We start from the raw sequence: 23,950 nt of genomic DNA on the forward strand, positions 1-23,950 counted from the left end.
CTCATACTTCTCCGCCCCGAATAGCACTTTCTCAGTTCGGACAGCGACCATTTCAGCTTCACATCTTAACGTCGGGCATGTCGGCCGCACTTGTTCTCAACCAGACAACACCTCAGTGAAGGCGTTGTATACTTTCGCTCTGCGGTCATCCTCGGCAACAACTACCGCCCCGGATATTCATTGCCTGGTTCCCCAAGACGTTGTTACCTTGCCAACTGCGGCGGCATATAAGTTTCGGTCCGACCAAGGCAGGTGCTCCGGGAGGCTGGTTTAGCTTTAACGAACTCCCGCTATTGATTGGTGCCCGCAAATCTGCGTGAACCAACGTCGATCAGGTCCGACCATGATGCGTCCGGGGAAGATTGGACAAACACAATTGGAGAGGATTACCTTTACGACAACAGGATTGGCATGGATGACACAAATATACGGCTCGCAGTTGCAAGCGCAAGTGCAGCAGCAACCCCACGAAGCACATCCGAACTTGAATCCTATTGCCGTGCCTGTCGCCGGAAGCTACCTTAGACACAGAGATTTTGACATTTTCAAGGTAAGTCCCGCTTTCCTATCCCAGCCGAGAATCCGTAGATAGCATGATGAAAGGTATTTATTTGGCTCCCTCGTATGTTCATTTTCCAGCTCCAACCATCACAGTTTCTTTCGCTTGGCTGAGCAGCAAGGGGTTGACCAACAACGTTGGGATAGCTACTCTACCAGTTTTGGACTCTTAATTACCCTCTCCAAGCAGCAGTCCTCCTCGCTCAGCTGCTCTTCGTCAACCCAGTCTACGCGGCCTCGAAGAGTAGACGGAACGACTCAAGCTCAGGAAAATCCGGCACACAACTAGTGTCGAAATCCTTCCTCGACTTTGACGGAGTTTACCAGCTCGAGGGCTCCTTCGGCGACAATCTACGAGCATCGACGTACCTGGGTATTTCCATATTTTTATATTGCCTGTTGGGCATCTTCTTCATATCCCAAGGTCTACGTGGGATACGACAAGTCGGGGGGACCGTCAAACCGGGTTTACTCGTCATGGCCGTCTTCACATCGGCTTCCTTCTTTCTTCTTGCGGCTCTTGTCCCTCAATGGACATCTGCTCAACATGTATCTGTGGTTGCAACGTCATCTGGACCTGGTGTGTTGAGCGGGACGGTGGCAGGGGATTCCCCTATGTTCACTTTCCCAGCTTCGGCTGACATCGGACCAAATGTCTTACCGAACATTTTCGACCCGCAAGCAGTTAATGTTCAAAGCGTCTGTCCAGGATATACAGCTGCTAATGCACAAAAGACGGAGAAGGGACTCACGGCTGACTTGACCCTTGCTGGCCCTCCCTGCAATGTCTATGGCAACGACATCGAGCACCTGAAGCTTACCATTGAGTTTCAGGCGGACAATCGGATCAATGTCCAGATTCAACCTCGCTATACTGGCCCCGGTAATGAAACCTGGTTCATACTTCCTGAGGTGCTCGTGCCACGACCAGAGGCCGAGCCTGATGCGAATGCCGCTAGAAGCAAGCTGGAAATCTCGTGGTCGAATGAGCCCACCTTCTCCTTCACAGTGAAGCGTAAGGAGACTGGAGATGTCTTGTTCACGACCGAGGGCCGTGTCCTTGTTTATGAGGATCAGTTCATCGAGTTCGGCTCCTCTTTACCCGAGAATTACAACCTGTATGGTCTCGGCGAAGTTATGCATGGCTTTAGACTGGGGAACAATCTGACACGTAAGTCTCTTTACTTAACATGAATGTGCATCGTGGATTGCATCTGACTAACACCATCTCCAGGCACGCTGTTCGCTGCGGATGTGGGCGACAACCTCGATGCCAACATCTACGGCAACCACCCGATCTATCTCGACACCAGATACTTCACCAAGGACGAGTCTGGAAAATTAAGCTACGTTTCCGACCCAGCAGACAAGAATGCCAAATATGTTTCGTATACAAACGGTGTCTTCCTTCGAAATGCTCATGCACAGGAAGTGCTCCTTCGACCCGAAGGTATCACCTGGAGGACTCTCGGCGGAAGCATCGATTTGTACTTCTTTGAGGGACCTTTTGCTCAGGATATCATCAAGTCTTATCAGCTCAGTACCGTTGGTCTTCCTGCAATGCAGCAGTATTGGACTCTTGGCTTTCACCAATGTCGCTGGGGATACTCGAACTGGACTGTTGTGAAGGATGTCGTTGACAATTTCCGCAAGTTTGGCATCCCGTTGGAGACAATCTGGAGTGAGTGAACCCAAGTCCTTCAGCATCAGAATCTTCCCCATCCATGCTTTTACTGACTTTTTTAAGCCGACATTGATTACATGAAGGGCTATCGTGACTTTGAAAACGACCCTGATCAGTTCAGCTACGAGGAAGGCGCCAGGTTCCTCGAGGAGCTTCACAAGAATCACCAGCACTACGTGCCGATTGTCGACTCGGCCATCTATGTTCCAAATCCTGACAAGCCAGAAGATGATTACGAACCTTACCACCGTGGACTCGAAGCTGATGCTTTCATCATGAACCCAGACGGTTCGCTCTATATCGGTGCAGTGTGGCCTGGCTACACCGTGTTTCCGGACTGGATTGGTGCCGCCCTCAACGGTACAGGTACCGTCGGCTGGTGGACGGACGAGTTTGTTAGGTACTATAAGAAGGTCGCTTTTGATGGCATCTGGATTGACATGAGCGAGGTTGCTTCTTTCTGCATCGGAAGCTGTGGCACGGGCAACCTGACGCTCAATCCGGTTCATCCACCATGGGGTCTTCCCGGTGAGCCAGGCGCTCTTGTGCTCGATTACCCCGAAGGTTTTGAAAAAACCAACGCGAGTGAGGCATCCTCTGCAACGTCGGTTTACAAAACGCAGAACCCAGACCCCACGACTACAGCCAGCACCACTAGCACTACTTCTTACCTCAGGACGACACCGACTCCTGGAGTGCGCAATATCAACTATCCACCATATGTCATCAACAACTTCCACGGCGACATTGGTACTCACGCCCTGAGCCCCAATGGTACCCACCATGGCGGCACAGTCGACTATGACTTCCACAACTTGTTCGGCCATCAGATCCTCCACGCAACCTACCAGGCACTTCTCAAAGTCTTTGAGGGCAAGCGTCCTTTTATCATCGGCCGCAGCACCTTTGCGGGTTCTGGCAAATGGGCCGGTCACTGGGGTGGTGATAACTATTCCCTATGGGCGTTTCTGTACTTTAGCATTCCCCAGGCCCTATCCTTCTCCATCTTCGGTTTCCCCATGTTCGGCGTAGATACCTGCGGCTTCAATGGCAACACGGACCACGAGCTGTGCTCACGATGGATGCAGCTCAGCGCCTTTTTCCCATTCTACCGCAACCACAACGTCCGTGGCGCCATCAGCCAGGAGCCCTACGTGTGGAGCTCTGTGATCGATGCGTCCAAGAAGGCGATGAGGATTCGATACCTCCTGCTCCCGTACATGTACACACTTATGGCCCAGGCCAGCCTGTCTGGAGATACGGTCATGCGCGCACTCTCGTGGGAGTTCCCGCAAGAGCCGTGGTTGGCGGATGCGGATCGCCAGTTCATGTTGGGCAGCGCGGTGATGGTGACACCATGTCTTGTTCAAGGGGCCAATACAGTGGACGGCGTGTTTCCTGGAGTTGGCGATGGGACCATCTGGTATGATTGGTATACATACAAGGCCGCCAGTGAGGGTGTTCAGCCTGGGGAGAATGTAACGATCGATGCACCTCTGGGACACATTCCGGTTTTTCTACGGGGTGGCCATGTCATTCCAGTGCAAGAGCCGGGCATGACTACGACGGAGAGCAGACAAAATGAGTGGAGTGTCATCGTTGCTCTTGATGGTGCGGGTAAGGCGAATGGTACGTTGTATCTGGATGATGGTGAGAGTTTGGAGCCGGGTGAGAATGTGAAGTGGGTTGATGTGAGTCTTCTTCCGTTCTTTCTATTTTTCTTCTCTTTTCCGTGAGTGTTCAGTCGGTCGATTGCCACTCGCTCCTCTCGCGACAAGGTCGAAAGTGCTAACCGGGTTTGGCTGTTTCTAGTTCACGGTTGAGAAGAACTCATTTCGAGTGACACCTCAGGGCAAGTACCTTGACCGAAACTCACTGGCCAACGTCACGATCCTGGGAGTGGCCGAGGCACCTCTGGGAGTGGCTATTAATAGTCATCTGCTCGGATCAGCTTCTTGGTCCTACGACTCCGAGGGGAAGTTCCTTTCGGTAACCGAGCTGCAGGACAACTTCAAGGAAGGGGCGTGGGCATCCAACTGGACGCTGTCGTGGAACTCGGCCTCAAACTCGGGCTCGTCTCCTGTTCAGGGAGGCGGCGGCAGGCTCGAGTTCAGCACGCCCAATTTGCTCCATGCAGCTGCTTTCGGCATCCTTTTTGGCCGCATGTTTGTAGTTTAGTTGCGGATCCGACGTTCAGCCAAGCACAGACAGCCGGTCTGCGGGCGCTTGAAGCTCGACGTGCTTTGATAAGCGACCGAGCGAGCTTGGCTTTTGGTTGGGAATAGTAAGGTAGGTAGGTACTGTATGATAAACAGCGGAAGAAGTGGGATATCGGGGGTCGGGGCGGCATGACGTTATTTAATGCCCGCCGGATCATGATTAAAGGATGCATGAGCGCAGTGTAACTACTAGTAGGTACCCTAGGTACTGTTTTATCTGTCCGTCCGACAAAGTCACCGTATCTGGCAAACCGACCTTCAAGTTGTTACCTGGACATCCTGTGTCATAATCTACCTACCTAGACCGCAGGAAAAGGCTGACCAGATCGATCCGTCCGAGTAGGTCGGTTGTTGAGGAGGCGTCACGACTAGGTACCTCTAGGTAGGTAACTTGAGTCAGGAGTGCAGTGCAGTGCGGTGCGCTGCAGCAGTCGGTTACGAAACCCTCGGGTTCGCCCGAGTTGAGTACGGTACTTACCTAGTGTAAGTTTCACACCCAGCCTGCCTAGGTAGTAATCCCAGCTGTTAGAAGGGGTAGTAGAGCGATTTATTTTCACATAATCAAGAAATGCCATCACTAACAGAAGCAATCAGGCCATCACTTCAGAGACCTCTAGAGGTACTTGGAGGTACTTACGAGTCTCGTCGTTTTCTGTCCTCCTGCCGCATATCGTCAGCGAGCCGGGGAAGGAGCAACCGCGATTGGACCCGAAAGTCAAGCGCGCAGTGAGCGAGATGGAAAGAGCGAGCTGAGAATGTCGACTCGGAAACTTCAGTTTGCCGCGTGCAGTGCGATCGATTCTGGAGTACCTGTGTTCTTGCCTTGCGTGAGCCTCGGTTTCGTTGTGATGAGTGTCATGACCAGGGGCACTTGTCGATGAGTGCAGTGGAATAAAGGGGCCAATCCGACACTCGTGTTTACTTATTTCCTCTCTGGGTGTTCTGCGCGATACAAGTTGGCCACTGCACCTCTTCACCTCTTCCACTGCTGCTTTTTCCTTACCGCGAATCCTTCAGTTGTCATGACCACTGCACTGCATCTCATAGGACTAGACTCCTTCCCTTTGGGCATGACCGCCAATGTCCCTCGCTCATGAAATGAGTGTACTGTACTGAGGGTTATCGCGTTGGGTAGAGGTACCTCTAGAGGTAGGTACATTTGGACGTCTTGATGCAGAATGTTCAGATGCCGCGTTTCCAAGTTCTCGAATCTTCCATTTATGTGTAGAGGTACCTGCCTCTATTGCATCTCCCATCGTTCCGCAAATCATCGACCATCGCGAAGATCTCATCAACGTAACATGGCTTTTGCAATCACAGAATATTAGTAGTCGGGTCACTTTGAGGCGGACCCGACAGTAGAGGTAGAGGTAGGTACCTAGGTACAGACGGAACTGAATGTATGCCTGGTTTCCCCCTCTTGTTTGCATGTATGTAACTGCATGTCTTCCTGTACTATGCTTTGTCAACGTGGAGCTTACCTCTACATAGGTACCCTATCTGTAGTGTAGAGGTAAGTAGGTTAGGTTGGTATGCAATCCAGCCTTTGAAGCAAAGTGCCATCTCATATGTTCGATACCCGATACCGACTTCAGTACTTCTAGGTACCCTTACTGATTGTGACTAAGCTGACATTTCTGAGCCAAAGAAAAAGAAGAAGAGGGGGGGGGACTATAGAGAGAAGGGTAAATTCAATGTAGAGCCTCCAGTTGGGGGAAGAGATGTTAAAAAGACTAGAGGTACCTAGAGATATTTCTTCGAATAAGAAAATAAATAGAAAAATAAAATAAAAAATAGAAAGAGCTCAAAGGTAAATCGTTTGCTCTTGAAAACCGTCAAGGAACATGTAAACCATTGTCGAACACCTTAAATCTGGACTTGACACCTTGGACATATCCTGTCTCTGCGAGTCCGCGATGGGTAGAAGGTCTTGGTGGTGAAGAGGTCCGTCTACCATCCACCGTCGGCGTTCACGCTCCCCATTGAAGGAGTGGCAACCAAGTTGCCTAGGTACGCGTGACCACTATCGTGCTTCATGCTTGAACATTTAGAAAGAAAACTGGGCGAGCTAAGTGGCTTGAGAATTCAACTGTGTGTGGCTCAGCATCATCGCAATGATGATGAAAAAATAAACCGAGATGCTGGAGTTCAAGTCCAAGACCATGTACTGTCATGCGAGTGAGTTGTATCTCACTCATCTGCAGTTCGCTTAAACACCCACTCACCACTGAGGTTGTGAACCATGGCTCATTTGGGGTTTCTCGTTCTTGTGAATATCTGAAAGGAGTTGGGTGGGAGTGTTTTATCAATCGTGGTGGTGCTCTCGCTGTTGAAAATCTGCTAGGAACGCTTTAGTTCATCACCTCATCTCTTCTTGTCCTCAAACGGGAGGACTGCAGAAACACTGCATGTGACCTGACGGATTCGCTTTTGACAATGGGGCAGTATTTGGTCTATGAATCCCCGAGTCTCTGAATCTCAAGTCAAAAACCGAAGCTGCCATGCAGAACCGAGCCACTCGCCTCCCTATAGGCACCTGCAGGAGGCAGGTGTGCTGATTTACAGTTTCAAACAGCATGTCGAGACCTTGTAATTCGTTTGTTGGACCCGATTGGGCCTGAGTATCTGCTTTCACGCTTGAACTTTTGGGAAGATGGAAGCTGGACTTGTAAGCAGCGTGAGGATTCGGATATTTAAGGAGATCCAATTCCCCTCCAACGACGGATTGTTTTCCTATGAGCACCACACTCGAAAACATCTACTTCGCCATCTAGAGGAGTAGATACATTATACCACTTTCAAAGATCTCCTCACCGAATCTTTTCAGCTTCAAGCCCTAATTTACTCGCTTCTTCTATATTGAGAACACATTCCTCCCTCGTTTCGCGGCATCAACTTCGACGCTTCCAGTCGTTTCCATCACCATCCGTCACTCCAGTATATCTGCTATCAGACCGTAGTAGCCATGCGTTCATCCACCTGGACGAAGGCTTTCGTCCTTCAGGCCCTGGCTTTCAACGTCTCAGCTTCTGCTACCCCGAACGAAGATGTAGCTGTGAGCGAAAGAGACTTGGCGCAAGCCAGTCTATTCAAGAGAGTGTACGTCCTTCACACCAACCCTATACTCTCTCCCGTGCTTTGCCCCTTTACTAACACGTAGAAATGATAGGGTGTCTGCTTTCTCTGTCCCCCGCTCCCTCCATACCCGTGAGGACGACTCCGACACCGACCTGGTCAAGAAAGCCGTCGTCGAGGTCGAGGAAGTAGTAACCGCCGATCAACTCGAGAGGCGTGGAGCGACCAGCACCGCGGGCGCCGATGCTGATAAAGTTAACTCGGGCAACAAGGCTGCCTCCACCAGTGCAGCCGGCAAGGCTGCCGCGCTCTCTTCCGAGGCTGCTGCCTTTTCTTCTAACGCCCAGGCCGCTTCGGTGGGTAGCTCCGCTGCTGCTGACATAACTGCTTCGGACAAGGTCAACGCTGCTAGTTCCCATGCTGCTTCCACCGGCAAGGCCGAAGCCGCCGAGTCCTCCGCCGCCCCTTCCTCCGCTGACCATGAGGCCGAGTCTTCGGCTGCCAACTCCTACGCCGCCCCCACCGGAAAGACCGCTGCTGCTGAGTCTTCTGGTGCCGCTTATTCTGGCGTCACTTATTCTTCCGCCGCTTATTCTGCCGTTGAGTCTGCCGATGCTTACGAGTCCGCCGATGATTGCGAGTCCGCCGCTGCTTACGAGTCTGCCGCTCCGTCTAAGGACGCCGCTGAGGATCAGGATTACGCTAGCGAAGAGAGCGACAGCGACAGCGATAGTGAGGATGAGGATGAGGATGAGGATGAGGCAAATACCGAGGAAGACGGTGCTGACGGTGCCGATGGCAAGGACACCTCGCCTACTCCCACCGCCGACGCTGCTGGTGGCGAGGAAGAAAGCGAGGAACCCTACCCCGAAGAGGAATCTGAGGATGCTGAAGGCGTAGCTACTGAAACCGGGTACGAGTATGGTGGCTATGGTGCCTATGGTGGATATGGCGGCTGGGTTACGTCTACTGCCCTGTCTGCTGCTCCTGCGGCCACCGACGACAGCGCGGACGGTAAGGAGCGTGAGGAATTTGCGGACGTGCAGCTGGCTGGTGCTGCTGGACAGAGAGTTGATGCTAAGATTGCGCTGGCTGTTGGGTTGGCTGGGTTGGTGTTTGCGCAGCTTTAAGAAGCTGATGTTCCCTTGGTCTGTGTGAGAGGGCGGGCAGTGACATCAGGGCTCTTTCATCTTCGAATCGGCTTGGCGACCCCTACCCGGAAGAAAAAGGGGGCACTTATCAATGCTCCCTCTCTCTCTCTCTCTCTCTCTCTTCCTCTCTCGACGGACTACACTAAAAAGTACAATTGACTGGTTGACAGTCTCTTGGCTCTGTTTGGTCTCTTGCGGAACTGGTTCAGGCGGTAACCAACAACCGAGGGAGATCATGGTCTTTGCTGCTCGGTTTTGACTATGTCAACGTATTAGTTATTGGCCAGTTATTGTGTCAAATTAGTTCGACTTGGAGGAACGAAGGGTTGTACACGCGAACAGGCTCCTTATAGGGTTGTCTCTGGCTTTGTCGCTCTTTTATACCTAGGCTTTTGTTCAGATCTTTCTTTTGGCATGCCTGTTCAATTTAACAACAGATACACGGGTTCGATACGTTCATTTAGATCTATAACCCAAATGGAAATAGAGCAGGCGAGCTAGTGTTGGAAATTGAATGATGGCAAGGGGACACGGGGGAAACACGAAAGATTGTGGGAATGACTCTGTATGATAGTGATAGGGTAGATGTTGTATAGAAATTGGCATTCTCACACTTCAGGGATTCTCCAGACGTTCAAGTGGTGTTTGGACCTGATCTACTCTTTTGAGCCTGTGGATTTTTGCTCCGAAGTCTTTGAACTTGCTTGTAGCTTTTCTCAGTGTTGATCGTGTTGGTCATGGCTTGCGGATGTCTTTCCGTGTTTGGGGTCAGGTGCAGCCGTACTCATCAGAGTACTCACCGTACCCAGACCCTTGAACAAAATTGAGATGAATGCAATGGCAATTACTTAGGTGAGTCTTGGTGGGCATGACGGTCCACGGTCTTTATCCCATTCTTCATACGTCTATCTCGGGTCGTCTCCGAGAGATTAGAACAGCGAAATCGTGCTGTTTCAATCTCATACGATGTTTTGCAATGTTGTGGTCTGAGAATATGTTCAGCGTCCGGGATTGAGATAGAACGCGTGGAACAGCCTGCGAGGATCTCCTACAAAACACCATCTCTCAGGCCATTAAGCTGCGTTGTGCCATGTTTGCATGGTAGCACACCAACATTTGATCTTGCATTTATTGTACAGCGCAGCATATTGTCTGTAAAGCCGTTGACCTAGGTCGGAGGCCAAGCACACAGCGCAGGAGGCTGCTTTCCCTTCTCAACACACATCATTCTTCTCTCAAACATCTTGCTTGTTCACCTCTTCCTTCTTAGCGATCGCCAAATGGTAAGTTTCCAACTGCTGAGCCGTCATCTTGCTCGGGCTCTTAACCGTCAGATCCTCACCCTTCATGCTCTTGGGGAAAGCAATCACATCCCTCACAGAATCCGTGTGCGTCAATATAGCAACCAGCCTGTCAAAGCCCAGCGCGAACCCGGCATGCGGCGGACATCCTGCCCGCAACGCCTCGAGCAAGTGAGAGAATTGGGCCAGACCCGCATCCGTCATCTTGAGGATGTTGCGCATCACGTACTCCTGCATGGAAGACAGGTGGATACGGCGACTGCCGCCGCCAAGCTCGACGCCGTTGACGACGAGGTCGTAGTGGTCGGCGCGCGCCTTAAGCGGATCGGTGGCGAGCATCTCAACGTCGGCTTCGGTGAGCGGCGCGGTGAAGGGGTGGTGGGTGGCTTTAAATCCGGCTTGGCCGCCCTGGCCGGGGTCAATGCCATCGTCGGGGGTGAACATGGGGAAGTTGACGACCCAGAGGAACTTGAGGTCGAAGCTTTGCGGGAGGAGACCAGCGGAAACAAAGGAGCGGTAGAAGTGCGTGCGGGCAACGCCGAGGGCTGTGGAGCCTTCACCCTGGAAGGGGGCGTTCTTGCGCGCCTGGAAGACGAGCACGTCGCCGTCTTCAAGGTCGGAAAAGGCTTCCATGCTGGTGAGCGCATCAAAGCCCTCAAAGCCAAGTGATGAGAGACCGCAGAGAGGTTTCTTGGAGTTGAACATGAGGGCGGCGGGAGCTCCGTCGGGATTGTTGGCAAGAGGCTTGGGGAGTTGGTCCATGAGTTTGTCGACGAACTCAGCAATGGTACCGGGAGTGACCGTTTCTCCGTCAAACTGTGGACGGATGCGGAAGGCTTCAACTATAGGCTGCTCGGTGTGCGTGATCATAGAAACAAACTGGGCGGGGAGGACGTGGTCGACACGGTGTAGCTGGAATAAGTGGTTAGATCAAATCGGTCTCAGTTTTAGAGACGCCTTGCATACCTCGAAGGGGATCCGTAGGTCGGGTTTGTCGATACCAAATCTCGTCATGGCCTCGTCGTACGTGAGCCGAAGAAAAGGAGCGGTAGGCTCAGGCCATTGATGGTCACCATTTTCGGTCGATTCGCCGTTGTTCAAGTCGCGCTTGGGTACAGGATAGATATCGTCTCCTTGCCTGATGACGTTGAATTGGGCATTCAGAGCAGGAAGCAACTGAGTGACAAGAGTCTCGACAGTGCGCATGACATCCTCGCCCGTGGCGAAGCCCATTTCCAAATCAAGCTATGTCGCGTATTAGCGTATGACTAGATGATAGGGAGCATACTCGACATGACATACCTGAGTAAACTCTGGCTGGCGGTCGGCTCTCAAGTCCTCATCACGGAAACAGCGAGCAAACTGATAATAACCACGGATTCCGCTCGACATGAGGATCTGCTTGTATTGCTGCGGACTTTGGGGCAGAGCATAAGCCAGACCGCGACGTCTTGTCGGGACCAAGAACTCTCTTGCTCCCTCAGGAGTAGACTTGAAGAGAATAGGCGTTTCCACCTCGGTGAAGTCAAGGTCATTGAGTGTTTTCCTGAGCTGGAAGCCGATCTGGGGACGGGCCAGCAGACGTGAGCGAAGAGGGTCTGAGAAGCGGATTTGAAGATGCCTGGCAGAGGCAGGAAATTGAACGCCCTCGGAGACTATGATGTCTTTGGGAAAGGCATTAAGAGACTGGATGCGGTCAAGGTTCAGATCGATACGGTTGCCATGGAGCCGGGCAACGGTTCCAGTCACGCTCACGGGGCTATACAAGGGGACTGCTCTCAGGGCCTTCGTGACCAATTGCTCGGGGCTTCCATCCTCCTTGAATGTGGACGTGACCTGCACCGATGGGCCATTTTCAACCTGAATGTCGGCAAACACCAGTTTTGAGCTCTTGACTCTTCGTCGCAGGAGAAAGCCATGGACGGTGACCTTGTTGCCCTCGACGAAGTCAGCGGCCTTGGATGCACTGGGAAATTGGCCTGGCCCGCATCAGCCAAGCTCAGGTATAAAAAGCATAGTATACACGGCAATACCTACTGTACTGTGCCCATTCCTCGCGCAATTTTTGGCCGCTTACTTTATCACCGGATGGTGAAGCAAGAGCTGGGGAATTGTGAAGCAGGCGTTGCGAGTTCCGGGGCAGGCATTTCAGCGACTGCCAGTGAGGGTTTATGCGGCTTGTGTAGAGTCTCGAATTCTGGGACGGTATAAGTCTACAGAGCCGTCTCAAAGAGACACGGGGTTGAGCCATGGCAATCTGATGTCGTCAACGTCTGTCAACCTTCCGTCTTCCGCTTCTGGCAGAGAGAGCTCCATCGTGAAGGGTGTTGTCGGTGGTGTGAGCCCCGGTCCAGGGTTGAGTAGGTATGGACGAGACGAGTGAGGGTTGAGCTGGAAGTGGTAAGATTGGCCCGAGCTTCGATACAAGCTCTTGGGCAGCCCCACATAAAGCTGGCCACTCGCTGCTCCCGGTTGGTCAGCAGAGTGCTGGCCCGAGCGCGCTTCGAAATTTCGAGTGGGGCCCACAGTCGCGCCCGCACAGAACAAAACCCTCTGCCGCGCGCCGGCCTTTGAGAAATTTCTTCTCTTTTTTTCTTCATGACCCTTCCATTCAAAACAAAATGATGAAAGCCCAGGTGTTAATTTGATGAAGCTTCCTCCTTCCTGACCCTTCGAACTCTCCCCTCACGGGGCTTAAGTGGTTCGATAGTGAGGGAATGTGGGAATTTTGAAATAAGCGTTCGGCACACCGACCTTGTTACTCATCGGACGCCAACACGGCACTCTGATTCTATCTGAAGGAAGGAGTTCTTGTTTTCTTTTTTTCTTGTACATATTCTCTTCGCTTGCCCCTGGTTCTTGACCCTACGCCTTTCTGTCTCTCTAGGCTTAGATTCCGCCCTTGAATGCATCTGCAATACCCTGCTACTCACTGTTACGAGTCTGGGTTCAAAGGCAACACGTTGCTGCAGATGAAGAAAGAGAGCCCGACTGTTACCCGGTGGTACGCGGGGTCCTTCTCAGACAGCCTGGTGGTTTCCTTCTCCCCGCAAGCTGGGGGTCACTGAGGCTGATTTAAGACAAGACCGCTGATGTCATGTCGTACAATATTGTTGTCTTGGAATGGGCGCTTTGTACCCGCACAAAGTGTGGAATATAGTAATCTCCAAATAAAATGGGCAATAGCGTGATTTGCGATCTCCCCAAGCGCATCATGTCGAAATTTGAGGATAAGCCCCATCGTAACCCCAGACCCTTGGGTCATGCACACCATTTTCTGGATGCAACACTCTTTCAACTTCGGCCGTGATTCTCAACGTGGATCCATTCAGACCGGCGCCCGACATCAGAGAGGTGGAACAAGGAATCCGGGCGATGTTTGTCGTCGATCACATTCGGACTTCTGTGCTCGGAGGCGACTGGAGGTGCTCATGTCCCTTGTATTGCCTTTTAGCGCGTGTCCGCCAGGGAATCTGCCCGTCAGGGTACAACTACCTTCTGCGCTTCTCCCGTATCTCCATGCTCCCGTTCCCCATGCACCTGGGGCTATCCCCTGTACAGGAACCTCCAGGCAATTGTATAGGTTCCATTTGGCTTGAAAATCTCCCTAGGTAAGGTACCTACCCCCGGGCCTACCGCTGCCGCTCCCCCTACCATGGATGCCCCCCTTCGGCTCCCCCCTACCTACACATTCACACATTGAACCGCCTACAGGACGCTAGTACCTGTTTCGGGGGCCCAGTCAAAAGTGCTGCACAGGGCGGTTCCTTATAGATTACTCGTGTTCATCCGACGTCCAAGGTCACGGCATTGACGAGGCATCTATACTCTACACTCTCCCGCTCTATCGACTTTCTCCAGCCAACGAATACCTCCGTCATTACATCAGACACTTCGAGTAGTTACATCTAGCTCTTCTGAGGTCAGACGCTGCCCGACCGCGACCCCCAACCCAACACAACATCGGCACCAACTGTCAGGCCGCCCGCCACTCGTTACAAACCTACCCACGACATCATTGCTCTTACAATCGTTCCGACTCAATCCCTCCATACGCTTCCGATCCCCGACAGCGACCGAGCGACAAACAAGCTGGAACTCGCGCGCCGAGGTTATCATCACAAGTTCACATTCTCAATACCTGGGAGCAAGTCGCCCGCTGGTGGCGATTAGCTAGAAGAGATGGCGAGCTCCTTTGAAAAGTCCGTCAAGGGCGCGACCAAAATTAAGGTTCGTTACCTGGCCTCACTCGTCATACACTGCCATTTCAGAGCCTTGCGATTCAGCGGCTGACGCTCATAAACGATCATGACATCAGGCCGCGCCTCCCAAGACGAAGTACATCGAGCATATTCTTATCGCGACACATTCGGGTGAGGCGGGAGTTGGAGAGGTCTTTAGGGTACTGCAAACTCGGTTGCGCGATTCAACATGGACCGTTGTCTTCAAGAGTCTGATTACTGTACACCTTATGATCCGAGAGGGTTCGCCAGACGTTACCCTAGCATATCTTGCTAAGCACCGGAGTATGCTGGGTCTGGGCATGATATCAGATGGTGAGTGATGCCGAGCCCATTGGGTCCTTTCGTCTTGCTTTGCTCTGTACGCGGAGTAACTAACAAGCGGCCGCGTAGTTCAAACACAAGGCCGAAACATCCGCCATTACTATGATTACCTTACCGAAAGGGTGCGAGCGTATCGTGACACAAAGATTGACTGGGTTCGAGGCAGGGAGAACCGGTTGGAGAAGCTCTCAGTCGAAAAGGGCTTGCTACGAGAGACAGAGTCTGTTCAGAAGCAACTCACAGCGTTGCTCAAGTGTGATGTATGTTGCTCTCCGGGTGAACGTTTTTGACGCTTGTTGCTAACACCTATGGGCAGGTCATGGACAACGAACCAGAAAACGAAATAACGGTTACCGTGTTCAGGCTCCTGGTTTTAGATCTTCTTGCCTTGTTCCAAGCTCTGAACCAGGCCATGATCAATATTCTCGGTATGAATCTATCCATCTCGACCAGACGCGCTGTGGCCCCAGGCTTACCTATTTCTAGGCCACTTTTTCGAAATGTCAAAGCCTGATGCCGAGAGAGCTATGGACATCTACCGGAATTTTGCTCGTCAAACCGATTTCGTGGTACAGTACCTCAGTGTCGCTCGGCAATACGAACACCATACTAGAGTTGAGGTTCCCAAGCTCAAGCACGCACCTGTGAATTTGGGACGGCAGCTGGAGGATTATCTGAAGGATCCCGACTTCGAGATTCACCGGAGGCAGTATCTGGCCGAGCTGGAAGCGAAGAAGAAAGGGGGGTCATCCTCAGTATCAAAGTTCCCCAAAGCAGAGTCATCCACGAAGAATACTGCCTCAGGGACCACAAGCACCAAAGAAGAGTCATCCAGGCCGGCAATTCCTATCAAGTCGGCGGATGCCAACCTCATCGATTTCTTCGACTCGATCGAGCAAAACCAGACGCAAATGGCTGTCCAGGCACAACCACAGCTTCAGCAAACCCATGGACAGATGCAAGTGAGCGCGAACCCTTGGGCACAGGCCGCTTTCCAACCTCAACCCACTCAGCCGTTTCAAACCAACGATTTTGCGGCTCAGGCGGCCTTCCAACAAGCTTTCCAGCAGCAGCAGCAACAACAACAACAACAGCAGCAGCCAACAATGGATACTTATGGTCAAGTTCCGCAGGCTCCTCAGCAACAGATGCAACCGTCTTTTACGGGAGCTGGGTATGGTGGCTTTTCTCCCCAGCAACAAGGCTTCCAGGCCACCTCGTTGTCTCTTGGTCCCCAGGATCCCATGGCCAATTTCCAGACGGCCACAACCACCGGCTTCTCCGGTCTTCAGCCACCACAGCAAGTCACCAACCCTTTCCGACAATCTATGATGATGAACCAACAACAAACGGGATCTCCATTCTCGCCAGCGAACAACTCCCCTTTCCAGCAGCAACAACCACAACAACAGCAACAGCAGCAAATGCAGCGTCCTGTGACTGCACAGTCTACCAACCCATTTGCTCGCGCTTCTCCTCAGGCGGCACAGCCCTTCGCTTCTCCTCCAGCCAACTCGCCTTTCCAGTCGGCTCCACCGCAACAACCACAGCCGACTGGAACCAACCCCTTCGCGAGGGGCTTCGCGGCTTCCCAGTCGGTCCAACAACAACAGCAGCAGCGCCCGGTTACTGCTAGTGGCCCACTTCTTCCGATGCCAACGGGCAGCACAAATCCTTTCCGTCAGGGTGCGTTTGTGAACCATGCTACCGGTATGGGGTGGCAACATAACCAACAGCCTATAGGGGGCGGGCTCGACCAACTCGAGACAATCCCGGTGTTTCCGAGGCCAGCACAGCAAACGCCATGGCAGCAATGATGAGCGGATGTCTCCTCTGACAGCCGCGTAACGCTTAGCTCTCTTGATCTTGGATTTCAAGGGCTATACGGCCAAGCGTATGTCGTTGACAGGCACACTGCCCCGCATTTCTGTCATTCTCTTGTCTTCCTTATGGCTTGTCTGGTTTGTTCGGGATGACACGAACCGGCAAGTCACGCATCTAGCGCGGCGTTCCTTTTGCTTTTTGTTTTATTTTCTTTTATTTTGTATTTTTTGAGCTCAGCTCTTTTTTCTCACCCGCCTTCGTTATTCGATTCGGCAATCCTGATCTTTCGGTATTGTTGCCGCGAGTCTTCTGACGGTGCCCCTCCTTAGTCTACCGAAAGGACAGCCAATGTTCGGGTAAGCAGGGCGGTTTGATGCTCGTACCTTCGAAATGGGTGGCAATAAGGCAGTCAAGGATTGACTGTGAAGAGATCAGGCTTTTTTTTCCGCCGTCGAGTGCTTCTTAACGAGCAGGGCCAGATACAAGGCTTAGCAGCGCAGCGCAAGGGGGAGGGGGGAAGAATAGTTGGAATGGAACGCTACATAAAAACGGTGGAATGGGGTCCGGGCATCTCGAGATAAAGGAGTGAAAGAGGTATGGTATGATAAATGGTCATACCATCAAAACTTTCAGGATTGGCTGCCAACACTCTCTCCAGGAATGGCCAGCAAGGGAGGCATACACATTTTTGCAGTAGGGAAGCCTGGAGGCTCTTTTTGTTTGGTAAATCTTAATCTATATATTTTTTTGGGCATTTTTGTGATCAATCGACGCACTCTTATTAGTCTGAATTTCTTTTTCTTCTTCTTTTCTCCATCATCATCGTCGTCCCAATCCCTCACACAAAACGTGGTCTTCAGTGACCTTGATACTCCTTACAAGTAGACAGATGGCTTGATGGGTGGCAAAGAGTAGTGAATGTACTGCAGTTCGCCAAGTTCTGTCTTATGTGGCTGCTGGACTGCGACCATTCGCATAATGAATTTCGAACCCAGAAATCCACAGCAGACCCGAATATTTGCGCCCTCTAAAACCACCGAGTCTGAAGTTGATCTATATGATGCTGGTCCCGCCTCATGTGTGTTCCTAAATCCAGATCCGTCGGAGAGGAAAAAGAAAAATATTCAATCGCTGAGTGAACGCCGTCGCTATGCAACAAAAACACCATTACCGCCAACCAAAAGGCCGGGGCATACCGGTCCAGAACCACTCTCAGTCCAAATCCATCTTATCCGCGTCAACCACAGCGGCGATCCCCGCCGCCATGCTCGTCTCTTGTGACAGCCCAATACCACTGCCGACCTCCTTCTCATCCTCAACAAACACACCCAACCCAGCAAACGCTTCATACAAGGCGCGCGCCGCAAAGTCGTCAAAGCTGTACCCACCAGCAACGTGCTGTCTGTCCAACCGGTACTTCTCCATAAGCGGGTGACTCAAGCCTCCATGTAGCTTGTACCGACTAGGCGCGAAGTCCATGCCTCCAAAGGGGTCGTACGGGCCCTGTGGCGCCGGCGCCTTCGGCTTCTCCTTCAAGCCGCGGATGGACAAACGCTCAACCTCCGACGCGCCCGTGCCCATTCCCGTTGTTGCGATGGCAGGGTTGGAAGCTGTTTCAGCAACCCGATTCACCTGCCCACGCCTCTTTAGCTGTACCTTCGTCGCCGGCTCCGCTGTCATAGCAGTGGTTCCCTTGGCCAGGTTATCCAGCTCCATTTCGCGACTCCTCACCCTCTCTCTTTTCTCCGCCTCCGCCTCCTTGATAGCCTCAATCCTCCTCTGCCTGACAGCATCCCTTTCGGCTGCCAGCCTCACTCTTGAAATCTCATCCGCCTCCCTCCCCGCCTTCTTATTCCGTTCAATATCCGCCCTATGCTCCGCCTCCCATGCCTGCAATTGCGCCTCCGCCTGCCGTCTCCTCTCATCCGTCCCATTGACAAGTTCAAACGTCAAATCTTCCACCATCTGCAAGTAATTATTATAATCCTGGAGCGTCTCAAAGTCGTCCTCGACTTGGTTGAACACCGCCGCCACGCGACGGCGGATGTCGACCTCGCGCTCGACGGCCAAGTCGCCGAAAAAAGCCGAGCGGAAGCCCTTGCGACGGAGCGTTTTGTTGCAGCCGGCGTGCGGACATTGATTGGGTCCGTCGTTGAAGAGTCGGTTGGCACAGTTGAGACACATGGAGTGGTAGCATTCGGGGTTGAAGACGAAGACGATGTCGGGGTTGAGGTACTTGCGCGATTTGCAGACGGGGCACATTTCGTCTTCGAAGCCGAGGGGGTCGAGAGGGCGCGCCATGGTGGGTGGTTTCTTTTTTTTTTGGGGGGGGGGGGGGGGGGGGGGGGGTTGTTTTGATAATTTCGCTTCGAGGAGACGGGGATCGATGTGCTGAAGTGGGATTTCCAAAGGTTAAATGATGGCCAAGAGAAATGTATGCTGAATTATAGCGAGGAGTGGGCGTTTCCCTTCGAAGGGACAGTAGTCCGTATCTGAGAACTCGGGACGTCTCTTGATGTGTCGGTGAGTGAGTGGCGATCGCGGCCCAAATCTTCTTTTATATCTGTTTGGTGATCGTGATTTGGCGACGAGGACTTGTACTCGTCTTGTTAGGTGATGAAATGTTGTTCTAAAATGCCAGCTCGGCTAGGCAGAAATTCCGGGTCACGCAGTCATGTATCAACGGTGGATAGGGAAGGTGATGAAAATCAACCAAGTGGAAGTCTGGGTGAAACCCGAGTGAGATTGACGATGTGGTGAAAGAGGGACTGATAAGAGTTATTATGCTTGGGCTGAATAATCCTTGTTTCCACTTGGCCCCCAACCGCGCCAGCGCTCCAATGGACGCTACCCTGGCGGTGCAGGGTGGGGCTTCCCAGATCATTCACAGCACGGCACTCTGCCGCGCTCATCTGGCAGCTCTGTCTCAGGGGACTGGACGCGGGCAAGCGTGGGGTGAGCAGGGGCTACCAGGGCAGTGACAGCAGCCGCTCGCGGGCAGCTCCTAGGATTGGGATTGGGCGGCCGCAGCCGTTCCATGCGGGTTACCTGCCCCTCCAGAAATTCGGTCATCGCGTTCAGGCGCGTTCCATCGTCTTCTACTTACATTACCGCACATTGCACCACTGCACCACTGCACCAAGCTGCCGTCGTTGCCCAATATCTACACCGAATTCAACAATACCACCTTCAACATGGCTGACAAAGGTGCGTTTTAGAGCTCAACTCCTCTTGCTCCCAAGACCAGAAAGTCCATCCGCCATCAACAGGTCCCACTAGTCAACTGACCAAACAATGTCAGACGTAACAGAGCTCACCCCCGCCGAGGAGGCCGCTGCCCGCGCCAAGGAACAAGCCGAGCAGGAGGCTCTCCCCTACAAGTGGACTCAGACGATTGGCGACGTCGACATCACCATCCTCGTCCCTGGTAACCTAAAGGGCAAAGATATGGTGGTTGAGATAAAGAAGCAGTCTCTTACGGCTGGTATTAAGGGTCAAGAGCCCGTCATCAAGGTAACCAACCTACTTGCCCACATATCTACAAATCACAACCCTTGCAACTTTCCAACGCCGCCTATACCATACCACCCAATGTCGCATGCCGAGTAGCTCGATTCTGACACCTCCCACAAAACCAGGGCGACCTCCCCCACCCGATCCTCCTCGACGATTCAACTTGGACGCTGTCCCCCGCTCCCGCCGGTCAAAAAGCCCTGGAGATCCATCTCGAAAAGCACAACAAGCTCGAGTGGTGGCCGCACGTAGTCACCAGCGCCCCGAAAATCGACGTGAGCAAGATCGTCCCCGAGAACAGCAAGCTGTCGGACCTCGAGGGTGAGACGCGGGCAATGGTGGAGAAGATGATGTACGACCAAAGACAAAAGGAGATGGGGTTGCCGACGAGCGATGAGCAGAAGAAGATGGATATCTTGAAGAAGTTCCAGGAGCAGCATCCGGAGATGGATTTTAGTAATGCGAAAATTCAGTAGGTGAGCGAAAGGGGGAAAGGGGGAGGGCAATTGGAGATACTGAAAGGATTTGGGGGAGTAGAGAAGTAAAAGGTGATAACCATGATAACGAAGCATTAATGACTTGAAAACAACCGTTCTAATTTTTTATTGAATCAAACAGGGTGAAGTGATGCTGGACACTTTCTCTGAACTGTTGTGGTGATGTTCTGTTCCAGCCGCACACGGACTATATTATTCCTGGAAAAGCCGAACCCATGACAAATCACTGCGTACGCTCCAGTAGATGACCTAGAGATTACACTTCATGGATTTGAATGAACGAATGTAGTATTTCGGGGACCGCTGTTGGTGGTGGTCGGATAGATCGCGGGATGCGGAAGCATTCAAAGCTGGGAATTTTCTCACGACATAATTAATATACACGGACTAACCAAAACGAAACACATAAGCTGATAACATATCAACCATCTATTGTCATGCATGCAAACCTATGAAACTCGGTTGACACACTAAAGTGCGCAAAAGAGATGTGATGGGTGAAACGAATCGCCGAGACCACGGTGTAGAGATCATGGCGTCAGAGAGCCCATCCAGATTCAATTTTGGAACCGCTAGTAACGAGAACGCAGATTGAAAGCTGCAATCCATAAATAATAATAAGCGTTCCGAAATTTGCCTGAGCATCAATAAGCTTGTTGTTCAAAGTGCAAGTTTTCAAGAGCAATGAATGGACCATGTCTCTTGGGGTCTGGGGTTAACGAGAAGAGAAGTGTCCTAGATGTTAGTCCATAACGCACAATCGCATAATTTGATCAGGGAGATAGACAAAAATGTAGTGCCTTTGATCGCGAACAAGAAACCGTCAGGAACAGATGATGCCAAAAGGCGAGCGAGGGTGCTGATATAGTTCGTTCCTGTTGTAAATCAACACTGCCGACAACCTCTTGGACGGACCAGAACATGAGGGGTATCGGATCAACCAGGCCATCATGGTCTGGCCAAACGAGCCGCCTTGAATCTGCTCATGCGTGGCGGGCCGCCTTCTTCCTCGTCCAGCGGGACGACGGGTTGTTCCTCCTCCGGCTTCATAAAGCCTCCCTCCTTCTGGATCATGCGATTCCGCAACCGATTGTATTCAACCGCCGCCGCCCGGTACAGGAGCTCGTCGTCCATGTCATCCGGCTCCTGCGGCGCAGACAGGACATTTCTCTCGACAACCTGATTGGCCAGTATTTGATCCTCGGGAGGAGTGGGCTCGGCAGGAGGGGCCGAATGAGACTCGCGGAAACGCTGAGGTAGCTGGAGCGGGCCAGGAGGTGGAGATGCCGCGGCCGGAGCAGCAACTTTCCCGGTTGACGCACGTTCTTTCTTAAACCGTGACACACGCTTGGGAGGCTCTGGCTCTTCCGGCTCCTGCTCTTGCGTTGTCGGGTTGCTAGCCACAGCTCCATGTTCGACAATATCCCCAACAGGATTGACTAAGGGCACCTTTGGCGCAGCGGGCTTCGGCTGCACAGCCGGCTGGATTTCCTCCTCAGGGGCAATGTCCAGCTCTGTGGCGAACCGCACACCCTTCTTCTCCTTTGCCTTCCCCTTGGACTTCAGAGACGAGGCGGTTGGCTCTGACTGAGTGTTCTCCGGCGCTGGTGTTGGCGCCGATGTCGATACCGGCGTTGAGCGAGGTTCCCTGACGACAGTGATGTAGCCACCACCAGCATCCTTGCGATTTTCGTCTTCCGGTTGCTGGGGCTTCTGACGCTCGACAGTGAACGCAGACTTGAAGCCCAGGCGCTTCTCAAGCTCCTGCATGCGCTGAATATAATCACTGGTGATCACGCTATGCTTGGAGCGTCCAAGCTCATCCTCATCATCGTCATCCTCTTCTAGCTCGTCCTCATATTCATCCCACTCCGCATTCTCATCCTCGGTGGACCCTTCGTCAATCTCGAGTTCAGCCACGATGGGATGGATTTCTTCCTGCATGTACTGGAGCATGTCGGCGCGCAACTGGCTTTCGTCCTCGGACTCGTCCTTGGGTATCACAGCTTTCGACATATCCATTGCATCCTGTTCTTTGACCTTTTGCATGAGCTGCGTGAGTTTGCCAGCTGTAGTCGGCAATTGGTCGACGAACTTGGTATCATCGGCAAACGTGACACTCTTTCCGGAGCTTGTAGATGGTGCAATTGAAGTTGGAGTCGTGCTCGAGGATTCGCTCGTGGTAGTGGATGCAGCAGCGGCAGAGGTAGCAGTAGGTTGATGTTGCTCGAGTGGTTGGTTCTCTTGTGTGGTGTTGGATTTGGCCTGAGCCTGAGGAAGATCGGCCTGGGTTTCCGGGAGCTTCTCGATGCCGGCCTTTTTGAGAGCTTCCTCGACCCTCCTACCGACCTCACCTCCGCTCTGCAGGCGGTACTGAACGATATTGTCTTCGTCATCCAGTTCCTCAATGATATCCGTAATGGGAAGACCGGTCTCTTCATCTGTGCCGCCATCAGGATTGGCAATAACTTTTGCCGCGGCAAGTTTATTCTCTTCCGTTTCAACAAGCTTCGTCAGCGTATCGACGTTCTTCTCGACGTAGTCGAGACGGCGACCGAGGACACTGGAAATTTGATCAGCTTCCTTGAGATCGTTTTCGCCAAAAATCTCGTTGATTTCTTTCTTGGTGATGATAGTGCCGCCATAGTCGCGTCGGATGCGAGCAAGCTCGGTGTGGGGAGACGGGTCCTTGGGCAAGCCGTCCACCTCCTCTTTGAGTGCTGCATACTCGAAGTAGGTTTGTTGCCAGTGGGTCAGAGATGCGTGAAGCTGGTTGACCTTGCCCTCCAGCAGCTGCATATGCCGGTCAAGATCGGCAAGATGATCTCTTGATACTGCCATGGTGGTTGATTGGAGGGTGGGACGAAGGGCGTTGATGGAGGCAAACGGAGGATTGGAGGGGAAGAAAAGTTTCACGATGACGGGATGAGGTCAAAATTTTGGGGAGCTTATGTAACGGGACGGCTCATGCAAGGGTTAGGGTTGGTAGCAAATCCCCTGGAAGAAACATGTGAAGAATAGTATGCAGTCCTGTTCTTTCGAATTCCATAAGGATGGGTCCGTGACAGTTGGGGGTACATTTGCAATTCATGAAGACATACGATACTGTCTTTTAAATCCAACGCCGATCGGCGGATGTATGCTAATGTCACCATTGTTGCCCTTCAGAGTATCAGTGTTCGGCTCCCTGGGACTGCAGTCGTAAGCATCTGCTTGCGGACTCATCAAGTTCGTTCGGAACTATAATGTTATTTGTTTCCTCGGAAAATTCGCGTTTTGCAAAAGTGACTAAACAGAACTGTGAAATCCCGGGCCACCCCACAGCTGTAGCCGATCGTATCCCGAACTTTTACCATTGCTCGCTCGAGCCTCAGTTGTCATGAAGCAAACTGGCAGCCATAACCCAACCAAAACGCCATGGGCTGTTCAAACTTGCGATCAACAAGTGCTGCCGTAGATACGTGCAGGTACAAATCAGTTGCATGTTCGACCAAGAATTAAGTAGAACACAAGCTTATACATGGGCAAAAAGTAAATGCAAGAATCGCCTAACACGCCGCGCC

General features: G+C 52.3%; 7 protein-coding genes across 10 annotated transcripts; 4 read left to right on the top strand and 3 right to left on the bottom strand.

Annotated features, from left to right (window-relative positions):
* Positions 1-325: 325 nt before the first annotated feature.
* gla-2 (glucoamylase-2) lies at positions 326-4,998 on the top strand. 2 transcript variants are annotated; one of them, XM_011394669.1, is made up of 5 exons: positions 326-603; positions 706-1,729; positions 1,793-2,239; positions 2,306-3,933; positions 4,055-4,998. In XM_011394669.1, exons 2-5 carry the CDS (start codon positions 1,036-1,038, stop codon positions 4,418-4,420), a joined length of 3,135 nt encoding a protein of 1,044 aa, XP_011392971.1. In that variant the 5' UTR covers positions 326-603; positions 706-1,035; the 3' UTR covers positions 4,421-4,998. The 2 variants fall into 2 exon arrangements, with proteins under 2 accessions (XP_011392971.1, XP_011392972.1); XM_011394670.1 differs by having other exon boundaries at positions 326-550.
* A 2,213-nt stretch (positions 4,999-7,211) lies between these two features.
* On the top strand, positions 7,212-9,304 carry NCU02584 (hypothetical protein). The gene is made up of 2 exons (XM_960622.2): positions 7,212-7,560; positions 7,631-9,304. The coding sequence occupies exons 1-2, from the start codon at positions 7,427-7,429 to the stop codon at positions 8,664-8,666; spliced, it is 1,170 nt and encodes a 389-aa protein (XP_965715.2). The 5' UTR covers positions 7,212-7,426; the 3' UTR covers positions 8,667-9,304.
* NCU02585 (aspartyl-tRNA synthetase) lies at positions 8,936-12,353 on the bottom strand. Its single transcript, XM_960623.3, has 4 exons — positions 12,026-12,353; positions 11,291-11,967; positions 10,955-11,233; positions 8,936-10,900 (listed from the first exon to the last, which is right to left on the bottom strand). The coding sequence occupies exons 1-4, from the start codon at positions 12,237-12,239 to the stop codon at positions 9,923-9,925; spliced, it is 2,148 nt and encodes a 715-aa protein (XP_965716.3). The 5' UTR covers positions 12,240-12,353; the 3' UTR covers positions 8,936-9,922.
* A 1,165-nt stretch (positions 12,354-13,518) lies between these two features.
* NCU02586 (ENTH domain-containing protein) lies at positions 13,519-17,150 on the top strand. Its single transcript, XM_960624.2, has 5 exons — positions 13,519-14,218; positions 14,307-14,544; positions 14,623-14,813; positions 14,870-14,981; positions 15,040-17,150. The coding sequence occupies exons 1-5, from the start codon at positions 14,171-14,173 to the stop codon at positions 16,368-16,370; spliced, it is 1,920 nt and encodes a 639-aa protein (XP_965717.1). The 5' UTR covers positions 13,519-14,170; the 3' UTR covers positions 16,371-17,150.
* Positions 17,068-18,678, bottom strand: NCU02587 (RNA polymerase II transcription factor B subunit 3; the record flags this gene model as incomplete). Its single annotated transcript, XM_960625.2, has 1 exon — positions 17,068-18,678. One exon carries the CDS (start codon positions 18,676-18,678, stop codon positions 17,590-17,592), a length of 1,089 nt encoding a protein of 362 aa, XP_965718.1. The 3' UTR covers positions 17,068-17,589.
* A 746-nt stretch (positions 18,679-19,424) lies between these two features.
* NCU02588 (nuclear movement protein nudC) lies at positions 19,425-20,785 on the top strand. 3 transcript variants are annotated; one of them, XM_011394672.1, is made up of 4 exons: positions 19,425-19,584; positions 19,679-19,890; positions 20,016-20,438; positions 20,509-20,785. In XM_011394672.1, the coding sequence occupies exons 1-3, from the start codon at positions 19,572-19,574 to the stop codon at positions 20,364-20,366; spliced, it is 576 nt and encodes a 191-aa protein (XP_011392974.1). In that variant the 5' UTR covers positions 19,425-19,571; the 3' UTR covers positions 20,367-20,438; positions 20,509-20,785. The 3 variants fall into 3 exon arrangements, with proteins under 3 accessions (XP_011392974.1, XP_011392973.1, XP_011392975.1); XM_011394671.1 differs by having other exon boundaries at positions 20,016-20,525; XM_011394673.1 differs by lacking the exon at positions 19,425-19,584 and having other exon boundaries at positions 19,597-19,890; positions 20,016-20,525.
* Positions 20,715-23,292, bottom strand: NCU02589 (hypothetical protein). The gene has a single exon (XM_959899.2). The coding sequence runs from the start codon at positions 23,226-23,228 to the stop codon at positions 21,336-21,338; it is 1,893 nt and encodes a 630-aa protein (XP_964992.1). The 5' UTR covers positions 23,229-23,292; the 3' UTR covers positions 20,715-21,335.
* Positions 23,293-23,950: the final 658 nt, after the last annotated feature.

This window comes from Neurospora crassa, linkage group I (genome assembly GCF_000182925.2).
Source record: "Neurospora crassa OR74A linkage group I, whole genome shotgun sequence".
Taxonomy (NCBI): domain Eukaryota; kingdom Fungi; phylum Ascomycota; class Sordariomycetes; order Sordariales; family Sordariaceae; genus Neurospora; species Neurospora crassa.